The sequence below is a fragment of the Pan troglodytes genome, chromosome 6 (assembly GCF_028858775.2).
Source record: "Pan troglodytes isolate AG18354 chromosome 6, NHGRI_mPanTro3-v2.0_pri, whole genome shotgun sequence".
NCBI classification, from domain to species: Eukaryota; Metazoa; Chordata; class Mammalia; order Primates; family Hominidae; genus Pan; species Pan troglodytes.
Genome location: NC_072404.2, coordinates 84377315 through 84395301, shown reverse-complemented (window position 1 = coordinate 84395301; position 17987 = coordinate 84377315). Strand labels below are relative to the sequence as shown.

At 47.7% G+C, this 17987-nt stretch overlaps 1 protein-coding gene across 1 annotated transcript in view; it reads left to right on the top strand.

Annotated features, from left to right (window-relative positions):
• Positions 1 to 7551, top strand: part of LOC745916 (DNA mismatch repair protein MutL) — a 69631-nt gene extending 62080 nt beyond the window's left edge. The window contains exons 7-9 of the mRNA XM_063815931.1: positions 4723 to 4890; positions 5968 to 6061; positions 6354 to 7551. Coding sequence (XP_063672001.1) covers positions 4723 to 4890; positions 5968 to 6061; positions 6354 to 6535 — 444 coding nt within the window. The 3' untranslated portion in view covers positions 6536 to 7551. The remainder of the gene's footprint in view (positions 1 to 4722; positions 4891 to 5967; positions 6062 to 6353) is intronic.
• Positions 7552 to 17987: the final 10436 nt, after the last annotated feature.

Sequence of the window (17987 nt, the reverse complement as noted above, 5' to 3'; positions counted from 1 at the left end):
CCTCATGGTAGAAAAGCGGATGTGAGATCTGTTTGCCTAACTTTAGCCCCATCATTCTTCAGACCACAGTACTGGCTTCTAACTTTCTCAGAAAAGGAGGCAAGTATTGGTCCCTTGGCCAGACCAGCAGAACCTATGCACATGACCCAGTATTTTCAGTGAGATAAACACCTTCCCCTAGAAAGGAAATCCCACTCAGGGGCCCTCCTCACCTGCCCCAGCCTACCCTGCATGGCTGCATGGCTTAGGACTGCCATGTGGCCTCTGCAGGTCCTGGCATTCTAGGTCTCATTGTTTCACTCCCTAACAGACCTCAGAAAGGAGAACCTCTAACTCCCAGTGGCATTTAGCTTCCCTCTTTAAACATCTGGGTCACAGATATGCTCAGTTAATTAATGTTCTTAGTGCTGCTCATCTGCCTGCTGGATAATAGATTGATTCATAATTTCAGTAAGCAGCTGTGTATATCTTTCCCTGAACATAAAGGCAGCTTGCTGTTATTCATCACTTTGCATTTGGAGAATTTAAATATATTCAGGCAGACATTGTTTAGGGAGGGGGAGGGAGGGCTTCTGATTTTCTTACCATTTTGCTTCTAATGACTTTGATTTGGAACTAATTGGGGTTTAAAGCACACGTTAACCACATCTCTCTCAAGGGCACTTAATAAACTCCCTGTCCCTTGTTCAGGGAGACCAGCCAGGCCCTCCTTTTGGGATAAGAGCCAAGAGCTTCTGAGTACCTTTCACCAAGAAATGAGAACCCCATGCAGAGAATCTTATCTGCCAGAAAAGAGCCACTCCTGTCCCTGAGCAGAGCTACTTATTTCATTCCTGGGCAGAATATGCTCAAGCTTTCTGGAGGAGGTGTAGTTCTCCTGGCAATCTGGGAGGGGGCTCTTCTGCTGCTCAGCTGCTGGGCCATGGCAGCCAACCATCAGGTATTCAGTGACCAAAAGAAAGCGGCCAGCACCCAGCCAGGTGACCAGATGTCTTCATGCATCAGTTTCCTCATCTATAAAATGTAAAGAATAATAAAACATATCTTGCAGAGTTGTTGGGAAAATTGCATTATTTATTCTCTTTACAATGGTTACAAATGATGCAGAGTGTTTTTTTTTTTTAATTTATTAGGCAACAGCTGTGTAGATGTGGCTGCCTTTTCAAATGATGCCATTCACCACAGTTATGTGCTCAACCCCAAACACGTTTTGAGCACTTGGTCTGTGATTTGCTCCTAGTAAGGAAGGAAATTAATTAGGCACAGCCCCTCCCTCTCAGGAGTGTGAAAGATGGGTGAATGAATGCATTTTTTTTTATTTTGGAATATGATTCTTAAACAATATAATTTTCCTTCCCCAGGAAAGTAAAGGCAGCAGAGGCGAGGCTACTAGCATAGTACAGGCCCTGTTGTGGGAAGGTTGCCAGGCAACACCTTCCCTGTATCAGTCAGGAATTGCTGCATAACAACTACCCCAAAACGTAGTGGCTTAAAACAATATGCATTTTTTATTGCTCACGAGTCTACAGGTCAGCTGGATGGTTCTCTGATCTGGACTAGGCTTGGCTGATCTAGGCTGGATTCATTCGTGCATCTCCTATCAGCAGCTGGCAGGTTGGCTGAGGGCTCCCTGATCCAGGTTGGCCTCATCCATTTGGTTAACTGGTGGTTAACTAGCAATTGGTTGGGCCACATGACTCTCATCCTCAAACAGGCCAGCCTCGGCTTACTGTTCCAAGAGACTGAAAGGATTCATACAAGGCTAAAAGTCTAGTCTAGGAACAGGCACAGCCTCACTTCTGCTCCATTCCATTGGCCAAAGCAAGTCACAGGGCCAACCAACATTCAAGGGATGGGGGAACAGACTCCATTTCTTGATGGAAATTGCTTCAAACCATCTTGCCATGGGTGTATAGAAGGAATAGCAGAGGATGTGGTCAGTTTTGCAACCTACCACAATCATCCAGCATTTGTTGTTGTACATAGAGCATAAAGCAAGTACTAGGATTATGTTGCCCACTTACGATATTTTTGCTCTGCTCTTTCATTATTATAAATTATGTTGCAATAAATACCCTACCCATGAATTTTTTGTTTGCAGTTCTGATTATTTCCTTCTGATAGAGTGTATTAGTCCAGTCTCATGCTGTTAATAAAGACATACCCAAGACTGAGTAATTTATAAAGAAAAAGAGGTTTTAATGGACTCATAGTTCTACATGGCTGAGGAGGCCTCGCAATCATGTTGGAAGGCGAGGGAGGAGCAAAGGGATGCCTTATGGGGTGGCAGGGAAGAGAGCATGTGCAGGGGAACTGTCCTTTATAAAACCAGCAGATCTCATGAGACTTACTCATTATCATGAGAACAGCATGGGAAAAACCTCCCTTCATGAATCAATTACCTCCCACCAGGTCCCTCCCACAACACATGAGGATTATGGGAGCTACAATTCAAGATGAGATTTGGGTGGGGACACAGCCAAACCATATCATGGAGTTCTACAAATGGATTCTTTTTAATTTCTATTTTGATTCAGGGGAGTACATATATAGGTTTTTAACAAGGGTGTATTGCATGATGCTGAGGTTTGGGGTATGCTTGAAATCGTCACCCAGGTAGTAAGCATAATACCCAATAGGTAGTTTTTCAACTCTTGCCTTTCTTTCTCCCTCCCTCCTTTTGGCATTCCCAGTGTCTGTAATTTCCATCTTTATGTCCATGAATACCCAATATTTAGCTCCCACTCACAAGTGAGAACATCATACAGTATTTGGTCTTCTGATTCTGCATTAATTCTCTTAGGATAATGGCCTCCAGCTGCATCCATGTTACTACAAAAGACATGATGCTGTTCTTTTTCATGGCTGTATTGTATTCCATGGTGTATAGGTACCACATTTTCTTCATCAAATTCACCATTTATGGGCACGTGGGTTGATTGCATACCTTTGCTATTGTGAATAGTGCTGCAATGAATGTGTAAGTGCATGTGTCTTTTTGGTAGAATGATGTCTTTTCCTTTGGGTAGATACCCAGTAATAGGATTGCAGGTCAAACAGTAGTTCTACTTTTAGTTCTTTGATAAGTCTCCAAACTTCTTTCCACAGTGGATGAACTAATTTACATTCCCACCAACAGTGTATAAGCATGCCTTCTTCTCTGCAGCCTCATCAACCTCTGTTATTTTTTGACTTTTTAATAATAGCCATTCTTGCTGGTGTGAGATGGTATCTCATTGTGGTTTTGATTTGCATGTGTCTGATGATTAGTGATGATGAGCATTTTTTCACATGTTTGTTGGCCACTTGTATGTCTTCTAGTGAGAGTGTCTGTTCATGTCCTTTGTGCATAAAAGTGGATTAATTGAATCAAAGACCATGAACATTTTAAAAGAACAAAGTATATATTTAGAAATCTCCTTTTTGAAAGGTTGTAGTAATCTACCCTCCCTCCAGCCCAATAGTGAGAGGGCCCATCTTAGACTTCAGTCACCAAAATGTGGTGAATAATCTCTGATTTTAGTTTCAGTTTTTGGGTTTTTTTTTTTTTTTTTTTTGGTTTTGGTTTGTTTTTTGAGACAGAGCCTCACTCTGTTGCCCAGGCTGGAGTGCAGTGGCACAATCTCCGCTCACTGCAACCTCCGCACCCCCAGGTTCAAGCAATTCTCCTGCCTCAGCCTCCTGAATAGCTTGGATTATAGTTGCTCACCACCACACCCAGCTGATTTTTGTAGTTTTAGAAGAGACGGAGTTTGGCCATGTTGGTCAGGCTGGTCTCGAACTCCTGGCTTCAAGTGATCTGCCTGCCTCAGCCTCCCAAAGTGCTGGGATCACGGGCATGAGCCACTGAGCCTGGCCTAATCTCTTTTGTAAAACGTGGTATCTCATTATTTTAGATTTTTGTTTCTTTTCATACCTATGAGGTTGAGTACTGTTTAATGTCTGTTTCTTCTTCAGTGAATGGCTTCTTTGAGCCTTTTGCAGCAGGGTAGATTTAGTCAATCCCCCTTTGTAAGTGGAGAGGAAATGGAGACTCAGGTTACTTGTTCAAGGTGGCCCAGCCAGCTGAAAGTAGAGCCATTTAGAAATTAGACATCCAGCTTCTTCATCTATTTCTTCTCCCCGACGTTGCTGAACAGAAGACTAGGTCCTAAAACACTGACTGAGGATATGCTTAGATAAAAGATCAGGGCCGGGCGCGGTGGCTCATGCCTGTAATCCCAGCACTTTGAGAAGCCGAGGCGGGCAGATCACGAGGTCAGGAGTTCAAGACCAGCCTGACCAACAGGGTGAAACTCCATCTCTACTAAAAATAAAAAATTAACCGAGTGTGGTGGTGCACGCCTGTAATCCCATGTACTCAGGAGGCTGAGGCAGGAGAATTGCTTGAACCTGGGAAGCGGAGGTTGCAGTGAGCTGAGATCATGCCATTGCACTCCAGACAGGGCAACAGAGTGAGACTCTATCTCAAAGAAAAAAGGAAAAAAGATCAGAGAGTTGCCCTGGGGACTCTGTATCCAGGCTCAGAAGCCTGGGTGGCTTTCTGGAACAGGGCTGTCCTGTGAGGTGAGCATATGGCCTGAGTGACAGGCTGGGATGGTGGCCAGGACCATGGTATTGACAAACAGCAGGAGTAAAGCCGAGAGACCTGAGCCCTGCTTCCTCCCATGTCTCACTCCTGCCTCCCACTTCCATTCCCCTGCTGCTCTGGTCTCTCGACAGCTTGCCCGCTACACCAAGGAAGGCTTCCTGCACTTGGGTGCCCTGGGGACCACCACACTCCTCCCTGACACCCGCTGCCTGGTGGACAACTCCAAGAGTCGGCTGCCCCAGCTCCTGGACTGCGACAAGGTCAAGAACAGCCTGTACAAGCGCTGGAACTTCATCCAGGTGAGTGCTGTATGGACAGAGCCAGCACCCAGAGTAGCTGCAAGAGGCTGCAGACCACAGAGGGGAATCCTGCTTCCCCAGGGGTCCCCAGCAAAAAGCGACCCTGAACCCAGGTCTCCCTGCCCCGGGCTGGGCTTGTGGACCCAAAGCACTTCCTGGGGGCAGCTGTGGAGTTTCTGCATGGAGTAGCATTTCTGATTCCTACGTCAGTGCTAGGCTAGTTGAGCTCTGATCAATCCTGAGATAGGAGTGAGGGGGGACTTCCTTGAAATCCACTAAGTACCCACAGCCAGTGGGGTTGAGACCATCAGACCAAGAATATCCCGGGAAACTCAACATCCTGACCCCATCCTGACCCCATCCCCCACCAATGCTCCTCACCTGATTCAGATACTCCAACTGGGTGAAGCTTATTTAGGTTCTGACTTCAGAGTCCCCAGAGGAGGTCCTCATGCTTCCCTGCCCCAGTCTCATGCAAAGAATTTTGGTGGAATTGATTCTCTGCAAGAAGCTATGTGCCAGGCGCCATGATAGTTAAGCCTCTCTCTCTCTTTCTTTCTCTCTCCTATTGCACTCTTTCTCTCTCCCTCTCTCCCTCTATCTCCCTCTCTCTGCCTCTCTCTCCCTTTCTTTCTTTTCTCTGTCTTGTCTCTCCTCTATCTCCTGTCTTCTCTCTGTTCCTCTCTTCTCTTTTTTCTCTCTCTCTCCCCTTTATCTTTCTCTTTTTCTCTCTCTCCTCTCTATCTTCTCTCTTCTCTCTCTTCCCTCTTTTTCTACCCCTCCTCCCTTTGTCTTCTCTTTGTCTCTTTCGTTGTCTCATTCTCTCTCCTGTCTCTTTCTCTTCTGTCTCTATCGTCTCTCTTTCTCCTCTCTTCCCTCTTTTTCTCTCTCTCCTCTTTCTGTCTTCTCTTTGCCTCTTTCTCTGTCTCTCTCTCCTCTTTCTGTCTTCTCTTTGCCTCTTTCTCTGTCTCTTTCTCTTCTCTCTTTTTCTTTTTCTCTTTCTCCTCTCTCTATATCTCTCGCTGTCTCTCTCTCCTCTCTCTCTTCTCCTCTCTTCTCGATTTTGCCCCCTCCCAGAATGGAGCCATCATGAACAAGGGCACGGGATGCTGCCTGGAGGTGGAGAACCGCGGCCTGGCTGGCATCGACCTCATCCTCCGCAGCTGCACAGGTCAGAGGTGGACCATTAAGAACTCCATCAAGTAGAGGGAGGGAGCTGGGGCACTGGAGCCTGGCCCCCAGGATATGGCTGCTCCCCCCAACATCTGGACCAGCTGCCCTGGCGGAGAGATAGCAAGGGGCCGGCAGGTGCTCAACGGGCCCCCCAGGGCTTCTCCAGGGCAGCACAGGGGCCCCGGATGAAGACTCTGTCCCCCCTCAGGCATTCAGCTGCCCACAAGTTTCCTGCACCCTGGAAAAGCCCCCCACCCTTCCTCTGGGAAACTGACAGCTGTCTTCCACAGCCTCTGATGTGGACCTGGTACTGAGGAGCAAGACTGTCCAGTTCTCCTCCACATCGCCCATCCCAGAATCAGGATCTGGGACTGGCAGGGTCCCCTCCTGTGTCTCATCTCTTGCAGCAGCAGCTGCTGAACTCCAGCCATCAACACGGTGGGAGGCAGCGGGGGCTTCAGCCATGTCCTAGCTCCCCGCCCTAAAAGGAGGCAGTGAGGACCGGGCACTATTTCCTCCGAGGTTACTTCTACCCAGATGACACCTGCCTGTTCACGCCCCAAGGCAGCTACTGCCCCTAACCCTTCCCACCAGGGTAGCTTTGGGCACTGCAGCTCTGGACTTTTCTGGCCCCTCCTGAGATGACCTGATGGAGCTGATGCTTTCTCTTCTAATCACCTGGGCACTAGGCTCTTATCAGTGTGCTTGGGCCAGCTCTCCTGCCTGTGTCTAGAGGAAGCCAGAGACAGAAATAGGCTAAGCCTGCAGTCGGATCTCAGCCACAAGGGCCCTGCAGGATGGAGCTGGGTCCAGGACCAGGGAGCCCTGACTCCCAGAGGCTGCCACCGGGGAGAAGCAGCGGTCCTCCATCCAGAACCTAAGGGCTGAAGCAAAGGCTGCCAGGACCCTTGAAGATGCTTTTGGCTCACCTCATTTCACCCCACGCTCTGCTGGCTGGCAGAGGAGAAGGCAGTCGTTTCCTCTCTGAAGAGTATTTTTTTTCGATTGCCCTCTGGTTAGGGTGCACATATAAATCAGAGTTAATATATGAACGCGTGTGCATGCACAAGCCTGTGTGTGCCTGCGTGCTGTGCGTGGCAGGGTGTGTGTGTGTGTGTCTGGCTGTGCGTTCCAGAGTGTGTGACGATGCTGACCTAGCTGTGTGGCCTTGGGCTTTCTGCTTCATTACTCACCTGGATGGGGACGAGGGATGAGAAGGGTGTGGGTTTGGCTCCATGTCACTGGCCGGAAGGATGTGTCTCAGCCCTGCCCTGTGGGGTGCCCCCGCTGGGAGGCTGTCCCATCTCCCAGTCCCCATCTCTTTTTCCCCACACTGTCCCTGGCCAAGCCCTGCCCAGAGCTGAACCCTGTAGCTGCTGCCTTGCCCTGTGTGGGATTCGCAGTGTCTCATTTGGTGACATCTTACTGGTGATCATCTCCTCACCCCATCTCCCACCTTGTGGAATAAATACATGTTAGCACTTCCCAGAGCGGCCTCCTTTGTGTCTTGATTTCTCCAGAACTGGAGGTGGGGAGGGGAGTGATGGAGATGTAGGAGGAGAGCTTCTTTGGCTTTGAGGGTTTAGTGTTACTTATTTATCTATTTATTTGAGATGGGGTCTTGCTCTGTGGCCCAGGCTGGAGTGCAGTGGTGCAATCATGACCCACTGCAGCCTCAAACTCCTGGGCTCAAATGATCCTCCCACCTCAGCCTCCTGAGTAACTGAGACTACAGGTACACATCACCGTGCCTGGCTAATTTTTTAAAAAAGATTTTTGTAGAGATGGAATCTTGCTATGTTGCCCAGGCTGGGCCTGAACTCCTAGCCTCAAGAGATCTTCCCACCTTCACATCTCAAACTGCTGGGATTTCAGGTGTGAGCCACTGCATCCAGCTAATTAAAAAAAAAAATTGTAGAGAGGGATCTTGCTATATTGCCCAGATTCATTTCAAACTCCTGGCCTCAGGCAGTCCTTTCACCTCAGCCTTCTGAGTAACTGGAACCACAGGCACAGGCCACTAGACCTGGCTGATTTTTGAGAAACAGGTTCTTGCTATGTTCCCCACTCTGGTCTTGAATTCCTGGCCTCAAGTGATCCTCCCACCTCAGCCCCTCAAAGTGCAGAGATTACAGGTGTGAGTCCTTGCACCAGGTCTGGGTTTGCTCTTAGTAAAGGCAAAAGGCCCCCGCACACTGGGGCTGACTAAGGCAATGCCGGTCTACCCTCGCACTCGCCTTTTCCCCCTCAAAGCAGGACAGAACTGGACACCTGACCCTCGCTTACTAACCCTTGTGTGTCCCAGGTTAGGAACGTCAGGTTGGCACAGAAAGCTGTAAGGAAGGGGCGACTTACCATAGGACTTGGCCTGATCCAGCCGCTTCCTGCCACTATCCAGAAAATTCCACCTTTTTTTTTTTTTTTCACTCTTCTCACCCAGGCTGGAGTACAGTGGCGCAATCTTGGCTCACTGCAAACTCTGCCTCCCAGGTTCAAGTGATTCTCCTGCCCCAGCCTCCTGAGTAGCTGGGATTACAGGCGTCTGCCACCACACCTATTTTTTTTTTTTTTTTTTTTTTTTTTTTAGTAAGAGACAGGGTTTCACCATGTTGGCCAGGCTGGTCTGGAACTCCTGAACTCAAGTGATCCTCCACCTCGGCCTCCCAAAGTGCTGAAGTTACAGGTATGAGCTACTGCATCTGGCACCCCCTCTTTTTTAGGGCCACACAGTGGCAGGACAAGATGGCCCGCTTTGCTTGTTTATGTGGCGTGGGGGATGCTGGCTCAGGACCCCTGAGACTCTCTGGTACCAGCACATGTGCTCTGAGCTCTGAACCTTGGTTATAAGGTCCAGTAGCCTGGAGGTGCTGTTCACATCAGAACCATCTGTCAGCAGCTTCCCGCCATGGGATCAGGATACCTGGGGAGACTGCTCAAAGCATGAGGTCAGCATCCCAGGGCAACACCCTCTTGACCCCATGGGGTCCCATCTGGGCTTGATGGCACTGGGAGTGGCCATGGACCAAGGGAGTGAAGAAGAATTAACAAAGCAAGAGAAAGGGAGGAAGAGAAAAGAGAAGCAGGACCCTGGTGGGGAGGAAAGGATCGGTCCTAAGTCCTTCGGGAGAATTTAAAAGCTCTGGATGGCCGGGCGTGGTGGCTCACGCCTGTAATCCTAGCACTTTGGGAGGCTGAGGCGGGTGAATCACTTGAGGTCAGGAGTTCAAGACCAGCCTGGCCAACATGGTGAAACCCCATCTCTACTAAAAATACAAAAATTAGCCAGGCGTGGTTGCTTGACCCTGTAATCCCAGCTACTCGGGAGGCTGAGGCAGGAGAATTGCTTGAACCCAGGAGGCGAAGGTTGCAGTGAGCCGAGATGGCGCCACTGCACTCCAGCCTGGGCGACGGGGCAAGACTCCGTCTTGAAAAAAATAAATAAAATAAAAGTTCTGGAGATTGTAGGAGTTCGAGACCAGCCTGGACAACATGGAGAAACCCCATCTCTGGTAAAATATACAAAAATTAGCTGGGCATGGTGGCAGGCACCTATAATCCCAGCTACTCAGGAGGCTGAGGCAGGAGAATCTCTTGAGCCCAGGAGGCGGAGGTTGCAGTGAGCCGAGACTGCACCACTGCACTCCAGCCTGGATGACAGAGCGAGACTCTGTCTCAAAAACAAAAACAAGGCCAGGCACCATGGCTCATGCCTGTAATCCCAGCATTTTGGGAGGCCAAGGCGGATCATGAGGTCAAGAGATAGAGACCATCCTGGCCAACATGGTGAAACCCCATCTGTACTAAAAAAAAATAGGAAAATTAGCTGGGCATGGTGGCGTGCGCCTGTTGTCCCAGCTACATGGGAGGCTGAGGCAGGAGAATCGCTTGAACCAGAGAGGCAGATGTTGCAGTGAGCTGAGGTCACACCACTGCGCTCCAGCCTGGGTGACAGAGTGAGGCTCTGTCTCAAAAAAAAAAAAAAAGAAGAAAACAAAAAGTTCTGGAGACCCCATGTCTCTGCACAAGGATGGCCAGGGCAGCAAACTCCAAGCCTTGAGCTGAAGGGAAATCTCACACTCCTTCATTATGTCAGTCATTGGCATCATCTATAGTTTGAGAAGTGACAGATCCATTTCCTGACCTGAGCACCCTCCATGGTCCCCTCTGCCGTGGGGGAGAATGCAGGACAGGACAGGAGGCTGGGCTCTGGCTATGTCACCCTCCTGCCCTGCCCAGCCCCTTCCCCTCACACCAGAACTCCTGCCCTCCCCTAGCTGTGACCATTTCTTTCTCTTTCCTCTAATTTCTTTTCCACTCAATGTATATGGCAAAAAAAAACAAAAAACAAAAAACAAAAAATGTTGCAGATGGTAGTCCTGGTAAATGCTCAAGCCGTCAAGCCAATGCCTTTGAATCTCTGTTATTTCAGACGTCTCACATGTTTTCTTTCTGGTTAGATGGGTGCTGGGGGCTAAGGAAAGAGAAGAATCGGAAAAGATAGAATCAGCACACTGGGGGCCAGACACTGCCCTTATAAGCCACTCCAAGCCTTTTTATGTGAGTTTCTGAAGCCATTTTTTTCATCTGATATTTTTTCTACCATCCTTGAAAAACAACCCAGTTTCCTAAAGTGAGGGAGGCCCCTGAGCAGAGCAGGTCACTCGCCCAGGGCTGCAGTGAGTGAGTTATCATTGATTGACGTGCTATTTCTCCTCCTTCCTCTTTGCCAATGCTTTTCTGGGAAGGGTAGGGTCACAGCCAGCCAGGAAAAGGCTTGCAAGGGGCTTGGCGCCTGTGTAGGGAACTAGGCATTTCATGAAGCCTTCCCAGGCTTCAGTAAGCCCAGCAGCTGAAGCCAGGAGCCCAGTCTCTGCTGAGTGTCAGGATGTCAGCCTCACGTTTCCATCTGAGCTCCCTGTGCCTGCCAATGATCAGTTCCTGATGTCCCACAATCATGAATCTCTGAGTGTCTTGGCTTCCCTGTTTTTTCACTTCTCAGATAAGTCTCCTTAGACCCAAGTTTGGGGATCACTGCTCAACCCCAAAGTGCAGAGGTGCATTTCAGTTCTGTTCAACAAATATATTTGGACACCTCTGTGGTTTGCTTCTTATGATTTCTTTTTTCTTTTCTTTCTTTCTTTTTTTTTTTCTTTTTTTTTGAGACGAAGTCTTGCTCTGTCCAGCCCAGGCTGGAGTGCAGTGGCACAATCTTGGCACACTGAGACCTCTACCTCCCGGGCTCAAGCGATTCTCCTGCCTCAGCCTCCCGAGTAGCTGGGATTACAGGCACCTGCCACCACGCCAGTCTAATTTTTGTATTTTTAGTAGAGATGGGGTTTCACCATGTTGGCTGGTCTCAAACTCCTGACCTCAAGTGATCCGCCCAACTCAGCCTCCCAAATACTGGGATTCCAGGCGTGCGCCACTGCGCCTGGCCCTTATGATTTCTTGGGAAAGGAAAGGAGAGAGAGAGAGAGGAAAGGAGGGAGAGAGGAGATTGAGCTAAAATGTGTTAAGTGTGAGGCACTGTGATGAAGAGAGAAGCAGCATGGTTTTTGCCCTTGGAAGCTCCTATTTAAGAGAAGAAAACAGACACTGTAGCAGGACGAGTCGCAGATAAAACTCCTCAGACACCAGATGAAAGAAGGAAGAGGTTTTTATTCGGCCGGGAGCGTCGGCAGACTTCGCATCTTAAGAGCCGAGCTCCCTGAAAAAGAAATTCCTAGCCCTTTTAAGGGCTTACAACTCTAAGGGGTCCACATGAAAGGGTCATAATAGATCAAGTAAGCGTGAGGAACATGACTGGGGGCTACATACATCAGCTAACAGAACAAAAAGTTTTACAGTGCTTTCTCATACAATGTCTGGAATTTACAAATAACACCAGTAGTTTTGGTCGGGGGTTAATATTATTATTATTATTATTTTAACCACCAGGGCCAGGTGGTGGTGCCAAGGTCATCTAGCTATTTATCTTACTTCTGTTTCTTTCCAACTTTTTGCTTTCTCCCTTTTCTCCTGTCTTATAAACTAGGGAAAAGGGAGGGTTGGGGAAAAGCTGGGAAGGACCACAGGAGAAGTGGTGGTCTCATTCCAACACAATATATTGGGCTTCCGCCCTGTAGCCCAAGCAGTCATGAAATGGGGTCTATGCCTATTGGCATGAATAGGGCTCCAGGCATATTAGAAAATTCCAGTGTTCTTTCCCCCAAAGAGGCCCCAGCCGATGGATGGACCTCACACATGTGGCTTCCAGCTTGACCTCCTCTGCTGGGTATTGATACAGCCTCCCAATACTGATTAGCCAAAAACAAGGAACCAAGAACGGAAACAAGGAGAGCCAGACAGGGATCAATCGATAATGCTGTGGATGGTTCCAGAAGACAGGATACTGTCCAGCCTCACCAGAGATTATTATCATCCTTAATACATGGTTGATGGGCTCATATTCCTCCAGGAACACAACTGCATCTTACCCACTCCCCTAGTGGACGCCCACCTACCTGTCCAAGTAATCAGTCAGTATCTGCTTGATAAACTCTAGAGACAGGTTGTTCTAAGGCAGGAAAACTCTTTCTGACAGTGAGCCAAGCATGATCTGAATCTCAAGAATGTCTTCCCACTGTCCCTCCCTCTGGAGGCTGAAGACAAGACTAAGCTTTCTGTCACCTGATGAGATTTAAACCTACAGTGAAGGCTGGGCAAGGCACCTCACACCTGTAATCCCAGTGCTTCCGGAGTACAAGGCAGGAGGATGCTTGAGGCCATGAGTTTGAGACCAGACTGGGCAAAATAGTGAGACCTCTGGCCGGGTGTGGTGGTCATGCCTATAATCCCAGCTCCTTGGGAGGCCAAGGAGGCTTGATCACCTGAGGTCAGGAGTTCGAGATCAGTCTGGGCAACATAGTGAAACCCCGTCTCTACTAAAAATACAAAAAAATTAGCTGGGCATGGTGGCACACGCCTGTAATTCCAGTTACTCAGAGGCTGAGGCAGGAGAATCGCTTGAACCTGGGAGGTGGAGTGTTGCAGTGTGCCGAGATTGCACCACTGCACTCCAGCCTGGGTGACAATGGGAGACAGAGCAAGACTGTCTCAAAAAAACAAAATGATACAATACAAACAACAACAACAACAAAACCCAAATAGTGAGAACTTGTCTCTACAAAACAAAAAATTTAAAAACTACCCCGGTTGCAGTGAGCTGTGATTACATCACCACACTCCAGCCTGGGCATCAGAATGAGACCCCTGTCTCTAAAACACAAAAAAAATTTAAGCTACAGGATGCCTCAAAGTCAGTGGGCCCCTTTAAGCTTGAACACAGCTGCCATAACTATAAGGGGAACAACCTCTATTCCGTGGGCAGCACCTTGATCAGTGGATAGAATTCATTTCTGCCACCTGGAGAAATGGTTAACTTTCTTGGCTAGAGAAGCCATATGCCATTTCCTGCAGGATGGGGTGTATATTGTTGACAATTTTAATCTAGTGTGTCCTTTTTTCTTTTTTTTTTTTTTTTAAGAGGCAGTGTCTTGTTCTGTCACCCAGACTGGAGTGCAGTGGTACAATCATAGCTCACTGCAGACTTGAACTCCAAGGCTCAAACGATCCTCCTACCTCAGCCTCCCAAGTAGCTGAGGCTACAGGTGCACATACTGATACAGGAGTTAAGAAGAAATTACTTAGGTAGATAGTAAGGGCAAAGAAGTCCTCGGTAACATTTTCCTTTTAATAAAAAGCAACCCCCAAATGATTTTCTTTTCTAACAAAGAGCAGCCTGTGAAATCAAGCTTCAGACAGAGACAAGCAAGCTGGAAGCTTGCACTGGTGAATGCCGGCAGCTGTGCTGACAGGATAAGGCTACCTGGGAATCGGCATGTCCAACACAGCAGCTCCATCTTCCCTTCTCTTTGCCAAATCATGTGGACAGTAAGGAGAAGACAATATGGCACCAGCCAGGCAAAGACCCCATTTGCATAATAAGGTTAGAATGGGGTGACCAGCCTCCCCTGGCACACTATGTAAACGTCACACCTGGCTGAACCAATCTGTGGGCCTTATGGAAATCAGACACCATCTCCTCAAGCCTGCCTATAAAATCTGGTGTAGTCCAAGGGCTGGATTTTCTTTTTCAGGAATCCCTCTCTCTCACAAGGGAGAGACCTGTTCTCCTTTCTCTTTCTTTTGCCTATTAACCCTCCGCTCCTAAACTCACTCCTCCTGTGTGTCTGGTCCGTGTCCTTAATCTTCTTGGTGTGAGACAATGAACCCTGGGTATTTACCCCAGACAACGACACTGCTTCAATACCACCTTACCCGGCTATTTTTTTTTTCTTTTGTAAAGATGAGATCTCACTATGTCACCCAGGCTGGTAGTATTTCTTAAATAAAGTAATAAGTGGCATCCTTCTAAAGAAAAAAAAAAAACTCTCACAGACCCTCAGGGCTGACCTAATTTATTTTTTACTATAGTGTTTCTCAAATATGTGTAAACATAAAATGGCTTCTACTCATAGGTCTATTGCAGCTATAATATAAGAATAAATTTACAAGTCGATATGAACAAACCAACAAAGTAGATAAAATTTCAGTTAACAGTATTCATTTAACCTGGTGGCACTGTCACTCACTGAAATGGAATCGTTGCTGCTTCTGATGTGAATGTGGAACCAACTGAACCAGCAGAGGTTCTTCTGTGTCTCATGATAACCTGATTCTCCCTCTAGTTTCCTGTACTCTGGAGTATTTTGGAAATGTTTACTCACCATTCATTTACCCCATATTTATTGAGCACCTACCGTCTCTCTAGGGTGTAGTAAATTAGTAAGCAAAGAGGATAGAAATCCTGCTCTCTGGGAATTTATATTCTAGCAGCTTTCCTGAGCAACAAACACATTTCTATTAAAATCTCCACCCTCAGCCAGGTGCAGTGGCTCACGCTTGTAATCCTAGCACTTTGGGAGGCCAAGGTGAGTGGATCACCTGAGGTCAGGAGTTCAAGACCAGCATGGCCAACATGGTGAAACCCCATTTCTACTAAAAATACAAAAGTTAGCTGGGCGTGATGGTGAGGACCTGTAATCCCAGCTACTTGGAAGGCTGAGGTGGAGGTTGCAATGAACCGAGACTGTGCCACTGCACTCCAGCCTGGGCAACAAGAAGGAAACTCCGTCTTGACAAAAACAACAACAACAACAAAAAAACCACCACTCTCTTCTTGCTTTTACACCACTCTCTTCTTCTTTTTATGACAATTCCTGTAGAACAACTTAGCCCCAGGGCTGTTGGCACACAAACACATGAACTAAAGCCACGTTCAGTACTCATCTGGGCCATCCAGGTAATGCAGAAGATGCTCATATTATTTTTTTTTTTTCGAGACAGGGTCTCACTCTGTCTTCCAGGCTGGAGGGCAGTGGCATGATCTAAGCTCACTGCAACCTCTGCCTCCCGGGTTCAAGCGATTCTCCTGCCTCAGCCTCCTGAGTAGCTGGGGCTACAGGCGTGTGCCACCACACCTGGCTAATTTTTGTATTTTTAATAGAGATGGGGTTTCACCATGTTGGCCAGGCTGGTCTTAAACTCCTGACTGCAAGTGAATGGCCCATCTCGGCCTCCCAAAGTGCTGGGATTACAGGAGTGAGCTACTGCACCTGACCTAATTTTCCGATAATCACCAAAATAAAGACAAAAAAACTTTGAAAATCTTACAGACATCTTGTACATGCAAAAGTCAGAGGCTGCCTAGATGCCTGCAAATCCCTAGTTGGAGAAGCACAGCTTGAGTCACTTTCCATTACACACACGTCCTTTTATCTTGTTGAGAAGTTTGATAAGGAGGTGCTACCAACAAACCAACTGCAGCTCTTATCTCTAAGAGAAAAAATTACCCACAGAGTGGGTGTTTCTAACTCTTGCTTTTCTTCCTATCTTACCTTGTGGGGAAAAGAACTGTCTTAGTCCATTTGAGTTGCTGTTATGGAAAACCTGAGGCTGGGTGCTTTTATAAAGAAGTGAGGTTTATTTGGCTTACGGTTCTGCTGGCTGCATAAGAAGCATGGTGCCAGCATCTGGTCTGGTTAAGGCTGTGGGCTGCTTCCACTCATGGGGGAAGGTGAAGGGGAGCTGATGTGTGCAGAGATCACCTTGTGAGAGAGAGAGAAGGCAAGAGACAGAGGAGGAGGTTCTAGGCTCTTTTAAACCACCAGCTCTCACAGGAATAAATACAGCAAGAACTCACTCATTACCCAAGCCAGGACCAAAACACCTCCCAACCAGGCTCCACCTCCAACTCTGGGGATCACATTTCAACATGAGATTTGGAGGAGGCAAATATCCAGACTGTATCAAGAACAAAATCTCACAGTTTGTTGGGTAGGACATTGGAAAGCTTGGTCAGAGTGAGGTATAGGGATACTTGGTGGACTTCATCTATATCGATTGTACTAATCTTTTTCCTGAATACATAGTTCATTGGTAGCTAATATTATATCTGCTCCTCCAGTCCTGAGAGTGTGGGCTCTCCTTCACTGTGCCACTTGGAAAGGCAGAAAAAGGTAAAGCTTTTGGTGGGATGGTTGCAATAGGCCCTGGGCAACAGCATGAGCTTTGGGTATTGAGATTTCTACAGAGGCCTGCGGCACAGCCACTGGTTAGTTATGAAGCGGAGCACTTGTAATCCCACCATGAAGATAAAAAAAGGAAGATATAGGCTTCTCAGTTTTTCAGTTATTCCCCAGGCATTTTGCCCTTGAAAATACACAAAGAATGAAATCTCCAGTCCTAGCCCAAGGCACCAAACCAAACTTCTGGTGCCAGAGGCTACACCTCTTGATTTCTCTGCCTCGATACAAGATGCAACCTCTTTGATTCGGAATTTGTGATACTTGAGTTTAACATATGCCTAAACGTTTGCTCATATAAATAAGGCTCAGAAAATGAAAAAAATTTTTTAAAAGCTATTTACCTGTGTGTCTTCTCAGTGCTTCAGAGGCCTCCCTTGGGATGGATCCTATCTGTCTGCTATTTGTACCCACTTCATTGAAGAGTGTTCTCCGCCTGGGGCTCATGTGGGAACTAGAGGAAAGTTCTGGTTCAGGTGTACCCTGAGACTGCGCTGATATCACCACTGTTTTATAATTCAAATTCCCTTTGCCCCCAAAAGCTCAGACCCAACCTACTATAAACATGCCCAAATTAATGGGGTTCTAAGTACTTATCAAAGCCATTACCATAATTATTTTATTTTATTTTATTTTTCAGAGATGGGGTCTTGCTCTGTTGCCCAGGCTAGAATGCAATGGCACAATCATAGCTCACTGCAGCCTTGAACTGCTGGGATCAAGCAATCCTCCTGCCTTAGCCTTTGGAGCAGCTGGGACTACAGACACACACCACCATGCCTGAATAATTTTTAAATTTTTCGTAGAGACAGGGTCTTACCGTGCTGTCCAGATTGGTCTTGAACTCCTGGCTTCAAGCGATCCTCCTGCCTCAGCCTCCCAAAGTGTTGGGATTACAGGCATGAGCCGCCACGCCCAACCTCACAATTCATTTAGAGGGTAGAATCTGGCACTGGCCCCTGGAAAGAAGCTGTTTTTCTTTCTGGAGAGTTTGCGTGAGGTTCTAATCGGTAACCAGCCGAAGGCACAGTGACAAAGCAAAGGAAACCTGCAAGAGGTTGGGAAGAAAGAAAACCAGAGACTCCTGATTCCCATCCACCCTGCCAGCCTCCAGGGACTGAGGCAGGAGGATCGCCTGAGCCCAGGAGGTCAAGGCTGCAGTAAGCTATGATCACGCCACTGTACTCCAGCCTGGGCCCCAGAGCAACACCCTGTGGATTAGTCTGTTCTGACACTGTTATGAAGAACCTGTATGCAACCATCCATGATGACCCTCCGTGCTCTTCCGAGCTCCCCCAG